Below are 17,564 nucleotides of genomic sequence, written 5' to 3' on the forward strand. Positions count from 1 at the left end.
GTTGAATACCTTTCTTTTTACCGATAGAGGCATCTTTCTTATCATTATTAGCGACTGCTTGCCGAATGCACCCCATCCCAGTTCTATTCTGCGCCTGGGTTCTTTATCGGGGTTTGGGTCCGCACTGACCACCTAGCCAAGGTAGTTATATTCTTCTACTTGTTCCAGTGTTTCGTCTCCAAGGCTAAAAAAGGTGCCTTCAGCATGTTTATTTATCATCATTTTAGTTTTATTCATATTTATCTTCGGCCCTACAGCGAAGCTTTCTGATTGCACTTCCTCAATCATGTTTTGGAGTTGCTCTGCAGATTCACTGAGCAAGACTATGTCGTCTGCAAACCTTAAATGGCTCAACCATTCGCCGTTTATCCGTAAGCCCAAGTTTCTCCAGTCAATACTCCTGAATCCACCCTCCAGGCATGCTGTGAACAATTTTGGTGAGATGGTATCTCCAAGTCGCACTCCCTTTCGGATCGGGAACTTACCACGTTGCTTGTGAATTCCTCATATATGTCGTCTAGGAGTCGTAGGTAGGTCTTCTCTATTCCCTGGTACTTTAAGGCATCCATCACCGTGGCGGTGCTTACTGAATCGAACGCTTTTTTACAGTCTACAAATATCATGTAAAGTGGTTTATTATATTCTGCGCATTTTCTATTACTTGGTTGATGACACGGGTATCATCCATTGTAGAGTATCCTTTACTGGACCCAGCCTGTTCCCTGGGTAGTTGGAAGTCTAGGCAGGTGGTTATGCGGTGAACTGCTATCTTGGTAAACAGCTTGTATACAACTGACAGAACGCTTATGCGTCTGTAGTTCTTGAGATCTGTGTTATCACCCTTCTTGTTAATTAAAACTATGTTGGCGAATTTCCAGGCTTTTGGTACTTTTAAAGTCCTTAAACTACTGAGAATAGTTCAGCAAGCTTTTCTAGATTATATCTCCACCCTCTTTAGAAGGTCTATGGTTATGCCGTCGTCGCCTGCCGCTTTCCCCTTTTCCATGCACTTACGTGTTTTTTCTGCTTCCTCTTTCGTTACTGGTGGAACATCGCAATCAACGCTTGTAGGCTCGGTATTTTGCCCCGCTCCAGCGTCGCTGGCGTATAGCCTGGTGTAGAATGGTTCTGCAATTTTTTGTTATCTCTTCCGTATTGTGCTTAATGTTACCCTGTTCTTCTTTAAGTGCGTACATTCTGTCTCTGCCAATAGCGAGCGTCCTCCTTGTTGCCTTCAAGCTTTCTCCTTTTTCTAACGTTTCCTCGATGGCCTCCATGTTGTACGCACGAGTGTCATTTGTTTTATTTCTGTTTATCAATTTTGACAGCTCCGCTAGTTCAGTTAGATCCACCGTACTCGACAATATCATCTTCTGGCGCTGCGAAATAAGTTCCTTTGTTTGCCTAGTTAGTTTTCCAGTTTGCTTTCTACATACTGCTTCTCCATTAGCCGCTGTGGCCTCAGTGATTGCTGTTAGGTTATCATTAGGGTGTTGTTCACACTGTCCTCGTTCGAACCGTCTAGAAGCACGAACTTGTTCTGAAGGGTTCTTTTAAACTCCTGCGTCCTGTCTCTGACTGACTTTACGCTGGCTTTCTTACTTTTTACGAGCTTCATTCTTTCATTTTTGAGATTTAGCCTTAGTTTGCACCTAACCATCTTATGATCAATGCGCAGAATCTTGCTTAATACCTCTACGTCCTGCACAATACCTTGGTTGCCACTCAGAATGAAGTCAATTTCGTTTTTTGTAATCCCGTCAGGACTTCTCGAAGTCCATTTCCTACTCTTGCGTTTCCGGAAGAACGTATTCAGTAGTTTGAGGTTATTTCTCTCAGCAAATCCAACCAGTGTATCACCTCGACAGTTGCGAGTGCCTATTCCAAAATTTACCACTGATTTTTCTCCTACTCTCTTTGCGCCTACTTTTGCGTTAAAGTCTCCCATTACAATTGTGAACTGTGCGGCTCTCTGATTCATTGCTGACTTGACGTCTCCGTAAAAACTATCTACGGCCTTATCCTCGTAGCTAGCTGTTGGTGCATACGCTTGTGTTATCTTTACCCTGTACCGCTGGTTAAGCTTGATCACAACGACTCCGACCCTTGCGTTAACACTGAAGAATTCTTCCACATTTCCTGCTATCTCCCTGTGGATCAAAAATCCTACCCCGTGCTCTTCCTTTTCGTGAGGCCCCCGATAGCACAGAATATGCCCGCTAGTCAGTTCTATGCAGCCTTCTTTTCTTCTTCTAACCTCACTTAGCCCAATAATATCCCACCTAAGGTCTTTGAGTTCCTCTAATAGTACAGCTAAGCTACGCTTGCTAGAGAGGGTTCGTGCGTTGAACGTTGCGATGTTAGTTCCATTGGCAGCCTGTCCGGACCCAGGGATTCTTAGCAATCTCAGCTGTATCACTTGCCTGACCGCCGCCGTGGTCAGGTGTTCTACAGCTGCTGGGGACTGAGCGCCGAGATTTTGGTTGGTCACTCATGAGGGTGTTGGGCCAACTAATACACCAGGGTGGCCAGATCCACCTCTTGTGAGGGAGTGCTGGTTGTGTCCCCAAGACCCTTCCTAGCATGGTTGAACCATTCTAGTCTAGCCTCCAAGGTAACCGGGATGGTGTTTTACTTCCGGATAAGGTAGCATTTCATACCTGGAGCATTAAGCATAAGAAAAAAAAGAAAAAGAAGAACAAACCGTCGCGCGTGTAAATATGCTCCTAATCGGCACATTAAACTTTCAGACGGTGCTACGGAAAACATCCTGCGTCTATCTAGAAAAGTTAGTTGTTTGGTTGTGTACGTGTGAACAATATCTTGCTTTTTTTATTTGAATTTGTCTTGTATATTCGTTTATAACACTTGATATTGCAGTATAAATGCACCTCTGTATGGAACTATACAGAGAACTTCAGACCCCTTCTGCATTCAGCGCTGGCTAACGGCGAGAGCATGTGGCACGCCGGTGCGCTCGACGACGAGCTAAGTTCGACACTACGCAATGCGAGTTTTTTTGTTGTGGTTGTGCGCAGCCTATTAATTCTTTCATATACTGTTAACTCCCGTTACATATAAGCTCAAGAGAATGGAAAAGTATGTTCCGTATATCAGGTGTTTCGTTTACAAAAAGAGCGGCTTCAGCACTACGCGAGGCGAAATTTAGCTATTAAGTAAAACGGTGCACTGCAGGCGCAAACTTATTGCACAAAAGTAAGCAGTGGGTGGTCTTTTTTCAAGACTACTAGAGAAATTAAACAAGAACATCAAGCATGTAAACCGCCCACTTATTCAGCCTGGAAAATACAACGGGGGCTCCGGTTTATTGACTTGTGAACTTTACATTTCCTGGTTTTAGCCCTGGCCGCCGCTTTTAATGGCACCACCCATGCGCGACAGGTTTCGCCAAAACTGTTCAGAACCTTCTCATTCGAATGAACTTCACGGCATTCGGACTGCCGATTCCGCCTGCGGAGGTCACCGGACGGTAAGAGCCGGTGGTCTATGATGTGAGACTGACGCCTTCCTCAGCACGACAGCAAGCAGAACGTAACTACGAATCAGTGATGAGGCCAGACGCAGGGGACGAGCGTTGTTTCAGGCCCTCAACACAAAACCAACCAACTCCGATGCGCTTGTTCCATTCAAGCGGCTGTTGCGTTAAACCGATTATTCTTTGTTAAGCGCACACGCACTGCGCGCGGAGTGACGCGTCCACACGCGGCGAGGGAAGAACGGAATCGTGCGGCGCACTCTGAATCTTACTTTCACCATGCGGTTTTTGTAATGCATTGTTCGGCGCATTCGATCGCTATGGCTTCCATGCATTCGGCCGCTATGGCTGTCCACACACCGCACACTTAGAGTGAGACGTACTTGCTTCAACAAGACCACAAAGAAATCTGACGGCGGGCGCCGAGCTTTCTTCGCAACGGGCAGCCCTCCCAACGTCTCTGCTTGACGCAACCACGGCCACGACTGCTCTGTTTGCACCTTACCCTGTGCACCTGGCAAGGTTGCTATGACGACCGCTACGCAGATGTGACGGACGCAGAACTTGGCGAAACCCTCCGCGACGGCATCCGCCTTTACACTTCAAGCATATCGGCGGTACTATTTCTACCACCAGAAGTTAATGCTCCGGACGCCAGTCACTCCCCAATCCCGTGCTCTGTGCACACTTCAAGGCCCCTTATTCACGCTCTATTGACACCTGAGCTGTAAAAGTATATTTACTTTACGAATGATAAAATTTACTGTTTCCCTGTGTAACGTATAAACTTCGTTATGACCAAGCTCTGTGGATGTTAGTAGTTCAATTTTATTTCATTCCAGTGATACTCGACAGTGGCCAATTTTTTATAGGCTCACAGGAGCAGGAGGAGGAGGCACAACGTTTATTGAGAAAAAATATTAAAAATATAATTTCCTGGTCAGTCAACTACCCAGGCCATAATCTACCGCACCGGCCGGTGCATTCTGCGCCCATGCCGCGTTTCATTGGCCCCATATCGTTATTTGCGTGTTTCTGGGGCTGTTGCAAGATCTTATGTCAAGAGAGGTGTGCCCACGCGCGTGTGTGGGCATGTGTGCGTGCGTGTGTGCGTGCGTGCATGTGCGTGCCTGCGTGTGTTTGCGTGGGTGCGTGTGTGGGCATGTGTGCGTGCGTGTGGGTACGTGTGTGTGTGTATGTGTGTGCATGCGTGTGTGGGCGGGTGTGTGTGTGCGTGCGCGTGTGTAGGTGTGCGTGCGTATGCGTGCGTGCGTGTGTAGGTATGTGTGCGTGCGGGTGCGTGAGTGTGTGTGCGTGCGTGCGTGTGTGTGTGTGTGCGCGCGTGTCTGTGTGTGAGCGACGTGTGTGGAGGTGCGTGCGTTCGTGCGTGCGTGCGGATGTGTGCGCGTGCGTATGCGCATGTCCACGCGTGCGTGTCTGTGCGTGCGTGCGGGTGCGTGTGTGTGAGTGTGCGTGTGTGTGTAGGTGTGTGTGTGTGCGTGCGTGTGCGTGCGTGTGCGTGCGTGTGGGTGTGTGTGCGTGCGTGTGTGTGGGCGTGTGTGTGCGTGGGTGTGTGCGTTGGGTGGGAGGGTGTGTGCGTGCGTGTGTGTGTATGCGTGTGCGTGCGTGCTTTCGTGCGTGCATACGTGCATGTGTGTGTAGGTGTGTGTGTGTGCGTGCGTGTGCGTGTGTGTGTGTGTGTGTGCGTGCGTGTGCGTGTGCGTGTGTGTGTGTGTGTGTGTGTGTGTGTGTATGTGTGTGTGTGCGCGCAGGTGCGCGTGTGTGTGTGTGTCCGTGAGCGCGCGTGTGTGGGTTTGTGACGTGCACGTGAAACGTTTGAGGGAAAATAAAAAAATGACGCAGCTTACACTAGTGGTGCAAGGCTGGAGAAACACCGGAAGGGGGGTGGGGTCGACTTAGCTTCTTCCAGTTTTTGTTTAGTTGTTTTATTTGTTTAGTTGTTTTAGCTTTGTTTAGTTGTTTGGTTTTGTGATGTGCTTGTTGGGCTTGGCTTAGGGTTGAGTGGTGAGGCCAAGTTTAGCCGGCGGTTGTTACAAGGCCGTTCAGGTCGTTCCCCCACACTGATTGCGGATGCGAGGGGGGAAGAAGCTTGGACGACCCCCAGCTCCGCTGTTTCTTTAGCCTTGCACCCCAGTGCAAGCTGCGCCAACTTCTTGCGTGTTAGTAGCCCAAGAAAGACTATCACCTTCTAATGATATAGTGAAGAGTGCCCATACGCAAATTGCCCTTGAGCTCACACTTACGCTTGCGAGAAAGTCGGCTTCACTGTTATGATACCCTATCTGTGCTGGTGCAGCCATTACAGGTGGCGCAGTTCCTTTTCTTGGTATTTTTTTAAAACACGGAAGTATTTTATGCCGGGGTGCACAAATTTCAGCGACGTCATATCCGTCACGGAAATGGCATCACCAGAAAAAGTTCTATTGGTGCGCCGGCGATAGGATTCGAGCTTACGATCAGTCTTGCCGCAATGGGAGGTGTGAAATGCTCTGCCAATCGAGCCATGAAGTTACGCCGAAATCGCTGTACGAACGCGCCTTATGTCCTTCTCTCTAACTTCAACGTTCAGATGGTGCTGCCGCCTAGGAGAGGTGAAGCGAAGTAGTGCTTCATGACGCTAATGAGCGCCGATAGTTGGCGCCACGATAAGGCAGCGTTCATCTGTCCGCCGCCTATGTGGAACGCCGCCGCCGCGTTCCACAAGCTGAGCTCGTCGCAACGCAAGCGTTTGGCGTACACGCCACGGAGAAGAAGCAATGGGGTCGCACCTATTCCGAAGCGCCCCGCCAGCAGGACGTCGCTCGCGAGCTGGACGTCGCTCGCCAAGCGCACCCACAAGACTGTTGCCGACCCGCAAATCGTGCTCCTTTCGGTGTAGCCGACCGTGACTTCACCAAACGATCCGCTGACAACCCGTTCAGTTTGATTCGCAGGGTTTGCCAGTGTGTGGGGTTTCACTCGGATATACGCAATGCTCCGGCGGGTGGAATTTAGTGTCTAATGTTGATGCGTCTAACGGTGCCACACCGACGAAATATAAACAGCGATGTGCAAGTTCATATTCATGCACAATAAACATTGAAATGCTCCTGTGAAGGCACATTTCACTTTCGTGTTTTACCGATTCCTATGAAAGAAGTATCAATGACATTTTTTTTTGCTAACGACGCGGGACCAAGCTCAAGCATAAACAGCTCCCCTGTTAAAACTGTGGGTAGTGTTGTGCCAGAGCGCCCAGGCCAAATTCACTGCACGGGGTGAAGCGCCGAAAGCGGGGCCGATTCGCACCTTGACCAAACCACCCACGGCCGACAGGCCCAAACTTGTATCGTCGCAGAGTCGCCTCTCCTTTTCCCGTCGTGGCGGCCCGGCCGAATCATGCATCGGGAGAACAGCCGGTGGAAGACGCGCAGCGAAATGCCTGGAGAGGGTGCCGCTGTGTCGCCCTCCCTTTCCCCGCCGTGGCGGCTCGGCTGATGCAACGGCTTCGCCTCCATTCGTCGGATTTGAAACTTCGACCAGCGAAAGTCCTGATTGGAGCGATTCAAACCGCTCACGGCTGCAACGGTCTCCCGGGGGTATAAACCCCTGCCCGGAAGCGCAGCGAGCGCGGCAGTTATCGGCGGCACTTTTTGGAGGCGGCGAGTGGAGAGGTGCTGTCGCCTTTGTGCGAGCCGTGAAACGCTTTTGTTACCCTTGTAACATGCTGTATATAAATGTTGCTTCAACTTTTCGTCGGCTCGAGAACTTCATCGCTCTGCTCTGCGCCACGTCGATAGCGGACGGAGCAAGGCAACGTTCCTACACAGGCAAATGCGCTCGTATGGCCAGTCGCAACAATGGTGGCTGCGGTGAGAGGCCCCAGCCCCAACAGTGGTGACAGCGTCGGGATGGCTGGTTCCCAGCAGGGGTGACAGCGCTGGGAATGCCATAGTCCCAACAGTGGCCTCCTCAGTCCAGTAAGCCGCGCGGAGCCACTGCTCATGTGGGCCCTGGGCTCAGGCTGCGCAGCTCCTGCATATCCGAGCTGCTCATCGGGAATTCCCACTGGTCGGGAATAAGGCGAGGGAAAGGAATAAGGTGTTGGAGGCACCTGAAGACGAGGTCAACCGCAGTGGCACGAACTTGGCAGTCCGGGCAGTTGTCCGCGAAGCGTGAAGGGGAGATGTAGTCGGCACCACATCCGCGATTTTTCGGCAGAGAGGGTAGAGCAGAGCGGGTGATACCTTGGTGAGTGTGATGATAGTGCAATACGCTGTGAGTGAAGTAGAGGGAAGAGGACGGAGAGTGGCCGTCGTATGGGCCGAACCACCTAACCCTGTAGGGCACGCCCTGAAGTGAAGCTTCGACTCGCAGCATGGGCTTCTTCGTTCCCGGGGAGTTAAGCATGCTCAGGACTGCTTGGGATGGTGATTGTGGGCATGTCGGAAGTGGCTTTGAGGATTTAGAGGGCCGCCGGTGATATTTTCCATAGTGTCGGAAGGCCTGTTGAGAATCGGTGATTATAGTTGGGTTGTTGGTGGGTGTTTGAGTAGCTGCCACAACGGAAATGGCAGGGGAGAGAGATAAGAGAGATGAAGGAACGTACCTGCGTTGAGAAGGGTACTCGCGTTATAGGTGACTGCTAGGATCGAGGGGGGGTATGGTGGGTTTCGAGCGATTTCGATGTAGCGAGCAACCGTGTCGAGGAATACATTCGCTGAAGGTGTTGTACTATGGCTGTAGTAGTTTTTATTACTGTAACCTTATATACTTCTGAAAACTATAATAGTTTTGGCTTTAGATTTTTTCGACTTATCCGGCAGTTTGTATTACGTGTGTGGCCGTAACCAGATATTCCTGTGTATAATTATAACCTGCTTGCCTGCTGCAGAATTGGCTTCATTAATGATAACCCAATGGTCGCTCCTCCAGGCATCGAGCGATTCAGCCTGGACGCAGAGTTTATGATGGGCGTGCAGGTGGGCTGCCCAGTAAAGACATGCTGGAAGTACATCTGTCCCATCGTACTCACTGTAAGTTGGCAGTTTTATTGTTTTTTATGGTTTTTTTAGGAAAGATCTTTTCGAAACACCTTTTCACGCAATGACACGGGCTTATCGTGAATCTGCCTCGAGCCTTGACATTAAAGGGACCAGAAACAATTCTTTTAGATACTGCTTTCAGATTCCCAATTCATAAGCACCTAAATGTCCTCATACTTTGTTCTCTATTTATTATTGCTAATATGCAAGTTACAATACGGCTAAGCAGTTAACAGTACAAAACCCTGGTGTGGTGTCATATACACGAGTAAAAGAAACGATAGACGTTCCATCTACCATATTTGCGGAGGAGAGTTAAATCCGGAGTATCAAATAAGAGATCTCGGAGTTTTGTCTCCAAGCTTACCTCTTCAACCTCTCTGAAGACGAAGGCTGTCTTCCTATTTCTATTTAAGCTGACACATACAGGATGTTCATTTGAGAACACCGGAAGGCAACTTCGAGGTGTATATAGGCCGTTCCATGTTCTTGCCCGAAGCACTGACAAGAATAAACTAGGACACATTCGGCTAGGACACACTCAACGTCTCGTTCGGGAACTGGGCCGCTTGACGATGCATAAGCGCCATCCAGAAACTAAGTGGAGATCAGTGGCCACCACCGCAGCGATAAGCGCGCGCCACGAAAGAAGGCCACGAGGACACCTGCGGCGCAGAACCATGTACGATAGAGGAAGACGAATATCTAGCTGGTCCCTCGTACAGCGGCAGGGCTGTAAACAACGCCGTGAGGCGAAAAGAGGAAGAACGCTACTGTTGTGTACAGCTTCGCTACCGTCGTCTTACGCATTAGTGTGAGCTTCCTTCGTTTTTTCTTTCATCACCATCGTCAGAGAAAGTTGGCTTTCCTGCAGGGCGCATTGGCGTACAAAGGCATCAGTGAGGACAATAAAGCTTCGCTTTAAAACGGGCTTTCGACGCACTTCCTGTGTTGGTTATGAGAGGATGAGCAAGACCCCCTCCTCCTCCTCCTCCTCCTCCCGCGCCCCCGGATGCATCACTGTGGTGGCCAACGACGGGACTGGTCATGAAGGGGACCGGTCGTTGACTGGAGTATGCTTTGAACCGAATGGAGGGAACGATAATAACGTTGACCGAGGGGAACGTAGCCTTTGTGTCTCTCTGAAGTCATCAAGGCTTCCGTGCCAGGAAACTTAGTTTATCTTAATTGTGTGTGTGCGCTTCTGTGTTTATTTTATGTATTTACTTATGCTTTTCGCCTTCATATGAAGGGCGTGCTTAGTAGTTATTTCTTGCAATTACTATGCTGACTCTCATTTTAATGCATTTTAGTTGGTTTCTATGTGCAGTCGTTCCAATTCACACTTTATCTCATTTTCGGGCTTCATTATATTTCGGTCAGTTACACTTTATTTCGCTACACTGCTCTGCCATCAGAAGAACGGAGCATGCGCCTTGAGAATCTTCGTTTCCGCGTTGTGTGCTGCGCTTCTTCGCGCATCGCAGCTTCTGCAAGGCTGCGCGAAATTGCGAAGCTGAATACAGTGTCGCAGTACGGCGCGAGCCGTGGCAGAGGCCTTCCTCGCTGCGGAATTTCAGTTTATCTCTGAAGGAAATTTAGCGCGCGCTCAGTTTTTTGTTTGCCAAGTAGAACAGTTCTAAAAGTTGTTACGACTTATCCGCAATTCACGATTAATTGATATCGAATTGTCAGTATTTTGCTTATATTTGTCCCTAGCGGGAAATATTCCCGTTTCTCGAATTTCAAGATGTAGGGGCAAACAACCCAGTATTGACCGAAAGCTTGCTTTTGTCGGTGTGATGCCCCTTACGCTGATCTCTAAATGAAAGCAGTTTGTTGCCTCGTCAATTAGATGCTGTAGCTCGGCGTATTTGTAGCCTGCTTTCAAGCTGAGGTAAAAAAATCCCTGCTTGACTTCAAGTATAAACTGTTTTGCTCCAACAGGTCGCTAATTTCCTTATGAAATCACATTTTATTCGCAACGAGCACTTCGTGCCCTGGGAGTAAGGTGCTCTTGTGACTGCTTTCGCCCGCAGGTGATCTGTGGGAGCAGCGTTATCCAGACGGAGCCGCTTACGCTCGGAGACTACAAGTATCCGGAGTGGGTGCAGCTGACTGGAGTGGTGCTCGTCTACATCCCCGTATTGGTCATGGTGGCGGGTGGCATCAAGCACTTCGTCAACTGCAACATGGTGAGTGGTGCGCACGAACAAACTGATGTCTCCTAGGACTTTTTTAGGCGCAGAGCCAGAATCGATTACCAAAATCCCGTCCACCCTCCGCACTATGACTTTGTGTCTGTATGTCTGAGTGTGTTTTTTGTCTTTATGAATGCTTAGAGGACGGCAGTACGGAGATATATTTTACGTATGTATTGCAGCATTTAGGCTTACGTGGCCTTCCTTGTGTTTCATATATGAACGGTTCAAGTGCTGCGACCGATATCGATGCTCTCGTTGGGCTGAAAAACAGCATAAATACGACGCGAAGCTCAATGTGGGTCCGCTGACCACCAAATGCCAGTTAAATTAAAACTGATTTAAAAATCATCAAGGAAGCACAGGATAATTAATAACAATTCTGCAGAAATTCAGAGAATTATCTACTAATGCGTAGCATTCTTACGCCACTTCTCTTGAATGTGAGTTTTTTAAGCCATTTTTTTTGTTTTTCTAAATCCTGTCTCACCAATCCCGCAATTGCATTATCATGGAAATGAAGGGATTTATACGGTTTGCCATTTTCCGTAATTGCCTAATATTTTTCTAATTATTTATTCTGAAAATTTTGCGCGACCAATTATCGCCATTTACGTTATTATAGCGATTACACTTGGAACTTTCGCGAAATATGCATTTTTGTGGAAATGCCATGCTTTATAGGTTCTGTCAATTTCTGTAATTTTTTAACATTTTTATTATTTTTTAGTTTCTTAAAATTTCTTCCGACGAATTATCTCCATTTACGTTATTATAACGAATGCATTTGGAACTTTCGCGAAATGTGCATTAGGTATTGTGGAAATGCAGGGCGTTACACGGTTCGCCAGTTTCCGTAATTATTTTATATTCTTCTTTTTTCTAGTTTTTCAATATTTTGTCCGGTGGAACAGGTTGAACTTTCGCTAAATATTCATTACTGTGGAAATGCAGGAAGTTACACGTTTCGTCATTTTCCGTAGCTTTTTTATTTTTTATTTCACAATTTTGTGCAACCATTACCTCCATTTACGCTATTATAGCGATTACCGGTGAAACGTCCGCGATATCTGCATTTTCGTGGAAATGCAGGGCGTTACAGAGTCCTGTCGGGAAGGGGGGGGGGGGGGGTTCTCGGCAAAGAATGCTACGCATTAAAGAATTAAAGGGACACTGAAGCGAATTTGTCAAGCTCTCGTTTTTGCTTGTACTGCGTAGATTCGCTCAAATCAACGCCCCTTTCATAGTTTATTCGGGCGATAAGACGGTAGTTATTTTATAAAGCCTGAAAGAAGAAAAACTACCATGCGTGGTTTGCGGCGGCTGCACGAACTAACTGAAGCGAATTTGTCAAGCTCTCGTTTTTGCTTGTACTGCGTAGATTCGCTCAAATGAACGCACCTTTCATAGTTTATTCGGGCGCTAAGGCGGTATTTATTTTATAAAGCCTGAAAGAAGAAAAACTACCATGCGTGGTTTGCGGCGGCTGCACGAACTAACCGCAGTGACGTCAGGTAAAGGTGCTACGCGATTGGACGGTGCCCAAGATTAGCCTTCAAACAAGTTTCGGTTTCGGTTCTGTGAAACAACGTGCTTGGCAACCGACGTTATCATTGGATGGGCATTCGCGATGTCTCAGTAATCTCCATACCGCGCTTCTGCCATGTTTTTGTCGGCTGTAAAATGCGTCAGTTAAACCTACCAGGACGGCTTCGAATCGTAGCAATCGCTTGCCGAGGCCTACGCAGTGGATGAACGAACGCTCTCCGCGTCACCGCAGACGCTGAAATGCCATGCGCTTTTCACCCATATTTGGAGCTTGCCTCACTCATGCCTGTGTCGTAAAAAGCGTGATCGCACCAGGCCAAGGGTCTGCTGATTCTGGCCTGTGCCCACTCAAGAAATCAACTTATAAAAAAAGTATGCACTCTCGGGGATTCGAACTTGCGACTTGCAAAATAAATACCTAGCGCTGCAGACCACTCGACCACGAGCCTTTTTTTTTTCTCTTTTATCTCTACCACGAGCCAGCGCTACCGGCATTTGAAATATGAGGTATATAACGTATAACCAGTTTACATTTTTATTTAGTTATAGTATTTCGAGCAGCTCAGGTGACTGTTTGTTGTATAGCGCTCGCGCAGTAAGCGTCCCATAAATTTCCACAATTGCATTTCTAAGACGGAAAAGCGTTCGCAGATGTGTGATCGTGCTGCTGACCGCTGTGCTTGATCACCCAGCGCAAGAAAGTGCTTCCTGCACCCTAGTTTTACGCTGTACGGGAAAAGTTTCGGTTGATTTTATTTCCTTAGTACCTATATTTCCTTCGCTGACTGTTCTCCAGCCTTCAAGTGGCCCTATATTTTCCTACTAGCGTACCAGTCAGCGAAGCATCGCATGTCCGCTTGTTTAGCGCTTGTGTGGAGCGACCTGGACTTGGAGCTATCAAATACGGTGTACAAACCAACAAACTAAAGAAAGGCACATTCTTCATCCACAAAAGTGTCGTGGCTTAGTTTCAACTGAGCGAACGAATTGCGACGACCCGTCGGCGGCCAGCGGACTAAATGCTGCGCCGACCCTACTGGCTCCACCGGAAGGTCGGCGAGCCGTGCAGTCGCGCAGTGAAGCCAAGTCATTTTTTTCTGATGTCATACAAAACGCCACCGAAAATGGGCGGGGTTGCAAAGAGGAGGACAGCATGTTCGAATTAATTTTTCTGGTGAATAAAGTCTCGTAAACGCAGCGAGAGAAGTTGGGCTACAGACTCCAGACTATAATTTTCGCTCGTAATGGCGCAATGTTTAGAGATCGCTTCAGTGTCCCTTTAATAACCAAGCGGCGTTCCCTGCGCTACCACTTGCATTCACCGCAGTGAAACGGCTTTTTTTTTTTCGCGCAAGCAAAAGTGGCACGTCTGTCAAATCAGCGTGACCATGTCCGAAGCCTCCAGTATACTGTCCAGTTTGCAACTAACTCGCCTGCGCTATAACTTTGACGCGCAGCTGAGTAACGGGGTGCCTCGGGGATGTCGCGCCCCCACGCTAGGCCTAAAGCCGGCAGCCGGCACCTGCAGCTCCACGGGCAATGAGAATGACTTTGCTTGGTTTGTTGTAAGGCACAACTTAAGAGGTACTTAATCGTTACGCCGAAACGTAGGACGTTATATGCCTAACATCACGCTTTGAGGCCTAACGCCATCAATTGCTACCCACTGGCAGAAATACTTCTTGTACTCCTCGCACTTCAGGCAGCGGGTAGCGGATGACGTCGTAAGACCTCAAAGTGAAACTGGAGGCCTAAGCTCTGGCACATACCCGAGAGCTGCTGCTGTTATTGCACTAAAGTGGTACATATGTATACCCACAGAGTTGCACATGGCCGTATTGTGGTGTTGTGGACAATGCTTTCTTTATAAACGGCAACGTGTGCTGCTGCAGCGCGCGTTCCTACAGGCGCTGCTGGAGCATCAATCAATCAATCAATCAATCAATCAATCAATCAATCAATCAATCAATCAATCAATCAATCAATCAATCAATCAATCAATCAATCAATCAATCAATCAATCAATCAATCAATCAATCAATCAATCAATCAATCAATCAGTCAATCTCCCTGCCTTCCTGCCGTTCCGTTCGGTTTTGTTCTATCATTCCATTCCGTTCCATTCCGTCGTTCCATTCCATTTGTCCGTCCGTCCGTCAGTCTGGACACATGACATGAAATCTACGCCCAGACCCTGAATTCTGTATACCTACTGCGAAGCTCAGATAAGTAGCGTTTTAACCCTTTCAACCCGGATTATTTTTAATTTCAAGCAAAACAATGTTTTTTTGTGTGTTTTCTTAAATTTTAGTGACCCATAAGTCCACAAACAAAAATATATCATGTAGTACTAGTAATAACGGATTTTTAATGATGCAATGAAGACATCTGGCAATTAAACATTTTATGTTGTCCAGAAACGTATGTTTTGCATGTTCTCCTAAACCTTATCAGCACGTTAGCCTACCAACAAGAAATTAGCTTCATAGTGCCCGTATTTATAGATTTGCAAGCTTGGGAATAAAACCACGACCTCCGTTTTTTTTTTGTTATTTTTTTTTTCCTCAATGTCGAGATTTTGTTCTCACCGGAACTTATTGTTCTTTCCAGCGTTCAGCTCATCTAAAACGCTACAAGGCTGATGTCTATCGCAATGGGCATCCTTGAAGAACAACGCCCCAGAAAACTAGCAGTTTTAGTTATTGTCTATGCGCTAAAGGAACTTTTATTTATTTCATGGCGTCAATTTTCAAGGTGATGGCGTACGCTGCTTTCGTACCATTTTCCCTGGTTGGCGCCGCCAAACCATCTAATCAAAGCCTTTGTAAAAAATTGCACCGGCTGCGTATGATCCTTGTTCACGAAGTGATTCAGCATTAACGCTTTTCTCGGCAGGGCCTTCCTGCATCATTCCCTTCTGCGATGCAAATAAACTTTACTTTGAATGTGACTGAGGAGTACTCCAAGTTGTATTTTGTCCGGTTATACGAGGGTCAAAAACTTTGATTGATTGATTGATTGATTGATTGATTGATTGATTGATTGATTGATTGATTGATTGATTGATTGATTGATTGATTGATTGATTGATTGATTGATTTAACACGCCGACGCTACACAGGTGATGAGGCGCGCCGTAGTGGAGGGCTTCGGATTACTTTTGACCACTTGGTAATCTTTAACGGGCGCCGAAATCTCGAATACAGCAGCGTTTTGGGGGCAAAAAATTCGAAAATACTACAACTATTGGGAATGACTGCGGTGTGTCGATTCATATGTATAGGTTGTCTCAGTGAGTGCATCCGCGGGTTTGGCGGTGGTGCGCGTTAGAATCCGTAGTCGTGCATCCGTAATAAAAATTGCTGGGAAGTCTGGGAATTTGTGCTCGGTCGTCACGCTAAGTTCGTTCTGCACAAATTCCAGAGCCGCCTGCTGTATGACTTCAGCGACAACGTTCTGAACTGTATGCAGCACTACATTACGAAGAAAATGTATTGTCACTCTTACGCAGCGGGAGCTAGATGATGTGGGCGAGTCGGAGCGACATTACTTGAAGAAAACACACCACACCGACAGGGCAGAAGCAAACACACAACTACAATGGACGGGCGCTAACTTCCGGCTGAGTTTTACTTGAAGAAACAAATGTCTTTATACCCTGGAAACGAATAGAACCATAGTAACGTCAACGTAACTATTGACATTCTCCCTTATAAAATGCGTGAAACTGCTACGTCGGTGATATCGCCAGTGTCAAACGCGCTCGTTAACGTATAAAGCCCCATCTTAATTCTTTGCTTGACTTCCGATTTATGGTTGTGTCCACAGCCACGAGTTTCGCCGGATGGTCCTACTATTTCACTGAGAAACCCGGCTAAATACTTCGTGCCACGCAGATACTGCCCCAATCGATATGCTTTCGGCAATACCCTCGACGCATCTGCATCCTGCCATTTCTTCATGCAGAATTGCTCCGAGGCGGTTAAGCCCAGCACCGAATGGGGTCCCAAGGAACTGCCCATCTTGACTCGCTACCGGCTGTTCCTGTTCGAACGCGGCATCGTGCCCCCCGGGATGACGGAGGCTGACCACGAGCACGTCAAGGAGGCCGCACTGGCGATGGGCTGGGATCCGGACACCCACGGCCACGTCAGCGCCGCCGCCGGAGATGCGGATCGCAAAGGCCCGATTCCGCCGGCCCACCACAGCGGGGTGGCGCTGCATACGGGAGGCCCCGAACACCACGCGGGCGAGGCCTAGGTGTCTCGACATATCCCCTTTGGATCAATGGGGCGGCCCGCACAGAGAAAAAGGATTGCTGAATAAAGACCATCTATGTTTTCGGCAAGATTAAACTCTGTGTTTCGCGTGTAAGGTATACGCCAGACGGTTTCGAAGCCGGTGCTCATTTTCTGCACGTTGCCTCTATAGCTGCATTTTGGCTTTTGATAACTTGGGGGTCTTATGGTAAAATGAAGTTAATGTTCATTTTGTTTTCTGGAGAATTGTGTTTAAGCGCAAATATGCGACGTTTGCTAAACCCGAATGAGATGTGCTGTCTTGGTTGAACTAAATGTACGTCTGTATACGTGCGTACGCTCATTTTCTCCACATACGTGCGTATAGGTAAGGCCAAAAATCCCTGCAGACAATCGGTGTACGTTATGCTGCTGAACCAGAGTTTGCGGGTTTCGTTCGCAGCATCGAAGGGCGTATTATCCCTTCCGTTTGCGTCCAGCGTATGCAGGTTACTGAAGCCCTGTTACGATGTCTATAATGGGGGGGGGGGTTGGAGAACTTGATTGGGAACGTCAGCATTGCCGATCAATGAAGAATAGTTGCACCATCGAAAATTTGCGATGGCATTGTTTTACTTAGTCAATCTAGCTAGGATATGTGGAATATGCTTGAGGAAATCTACTCGGACAGCTTTCCTCTGTGGTTAGACACATAAATCCGGTAGTCCAGAACACCGACTACGGCAAAGGGCACGGGAAGATGTATTTGAGGAGGGGCTAGAATCCGCTGGGCTGGAATAGCGCGGGCGGGCGGCGCGTTAGTGTCACTATCTGACGAGGGGGAAATGCAGCTTGCGGAGCAGCACAACAGATGACGCGTCAAGCGCGTTGCCATAGGGACCGGGCATCTGGACGGGTGGCGCCACCAATCGGCGCTCCCCTCGTTAGTGGAATGAGCGGGTGCATTGGGCTACGCAGCCTCCCGTTGTTTTTGCCGTGTTTCCTTCGGTGCTTTGAACGTTTTGGTGGTGTTTTG

General features: G+C 48.1%; 1 protein-coding gene across 1 annotated transcript in view; it reads left to right on the top strand.

The window, feature by feature from the left end:
* The window catches only part of LOC144168567 (sodium- and chloride-dependent glycine transporter 2-like), a 35,384-nt gene extending 18,800 nt beyond the window's left edge, over positions 1-16,584 (top strand). The window contains exons 8-10 of the mRNA XM_077697523.1: positions 8,432-8,532; positions 10,581-10,736; positions 16,257-16,584. Coding sequence (XP_077553649.1) covers positions 8,432-8,532; positions 10,581-10,736; positions 16,257-16,550 — 551 coding nt within the window. The 3' untranslated portion in view covers positions 16,551-16,584. The remainder of the gene's footprint in view (positions 1-8,431; positions 8,533-10,580; positions 10,737-16,256) is intronic.
* The last annotated feature ends 980 nt before the right edge of the window (positions 16,585-17,564 follow it).

This window comes from Haemaphysalis longicornis, unplaced genomic scaffold, assembly GCF_048455015.1.
Source record: "Haemaphysalis longicornis isolate Haplotype H1 unplaced genomic scaffold, Haemaphysalis longicornis Haplotype H1 scaffold_2, whole genome shotgun sequence".
NCBI lineage: Eukaryota > Metazoa > Arthropoda > Arachnida > Ixodida > Ixodidae > Haemaphysalis > Haemaphysalis longicornis.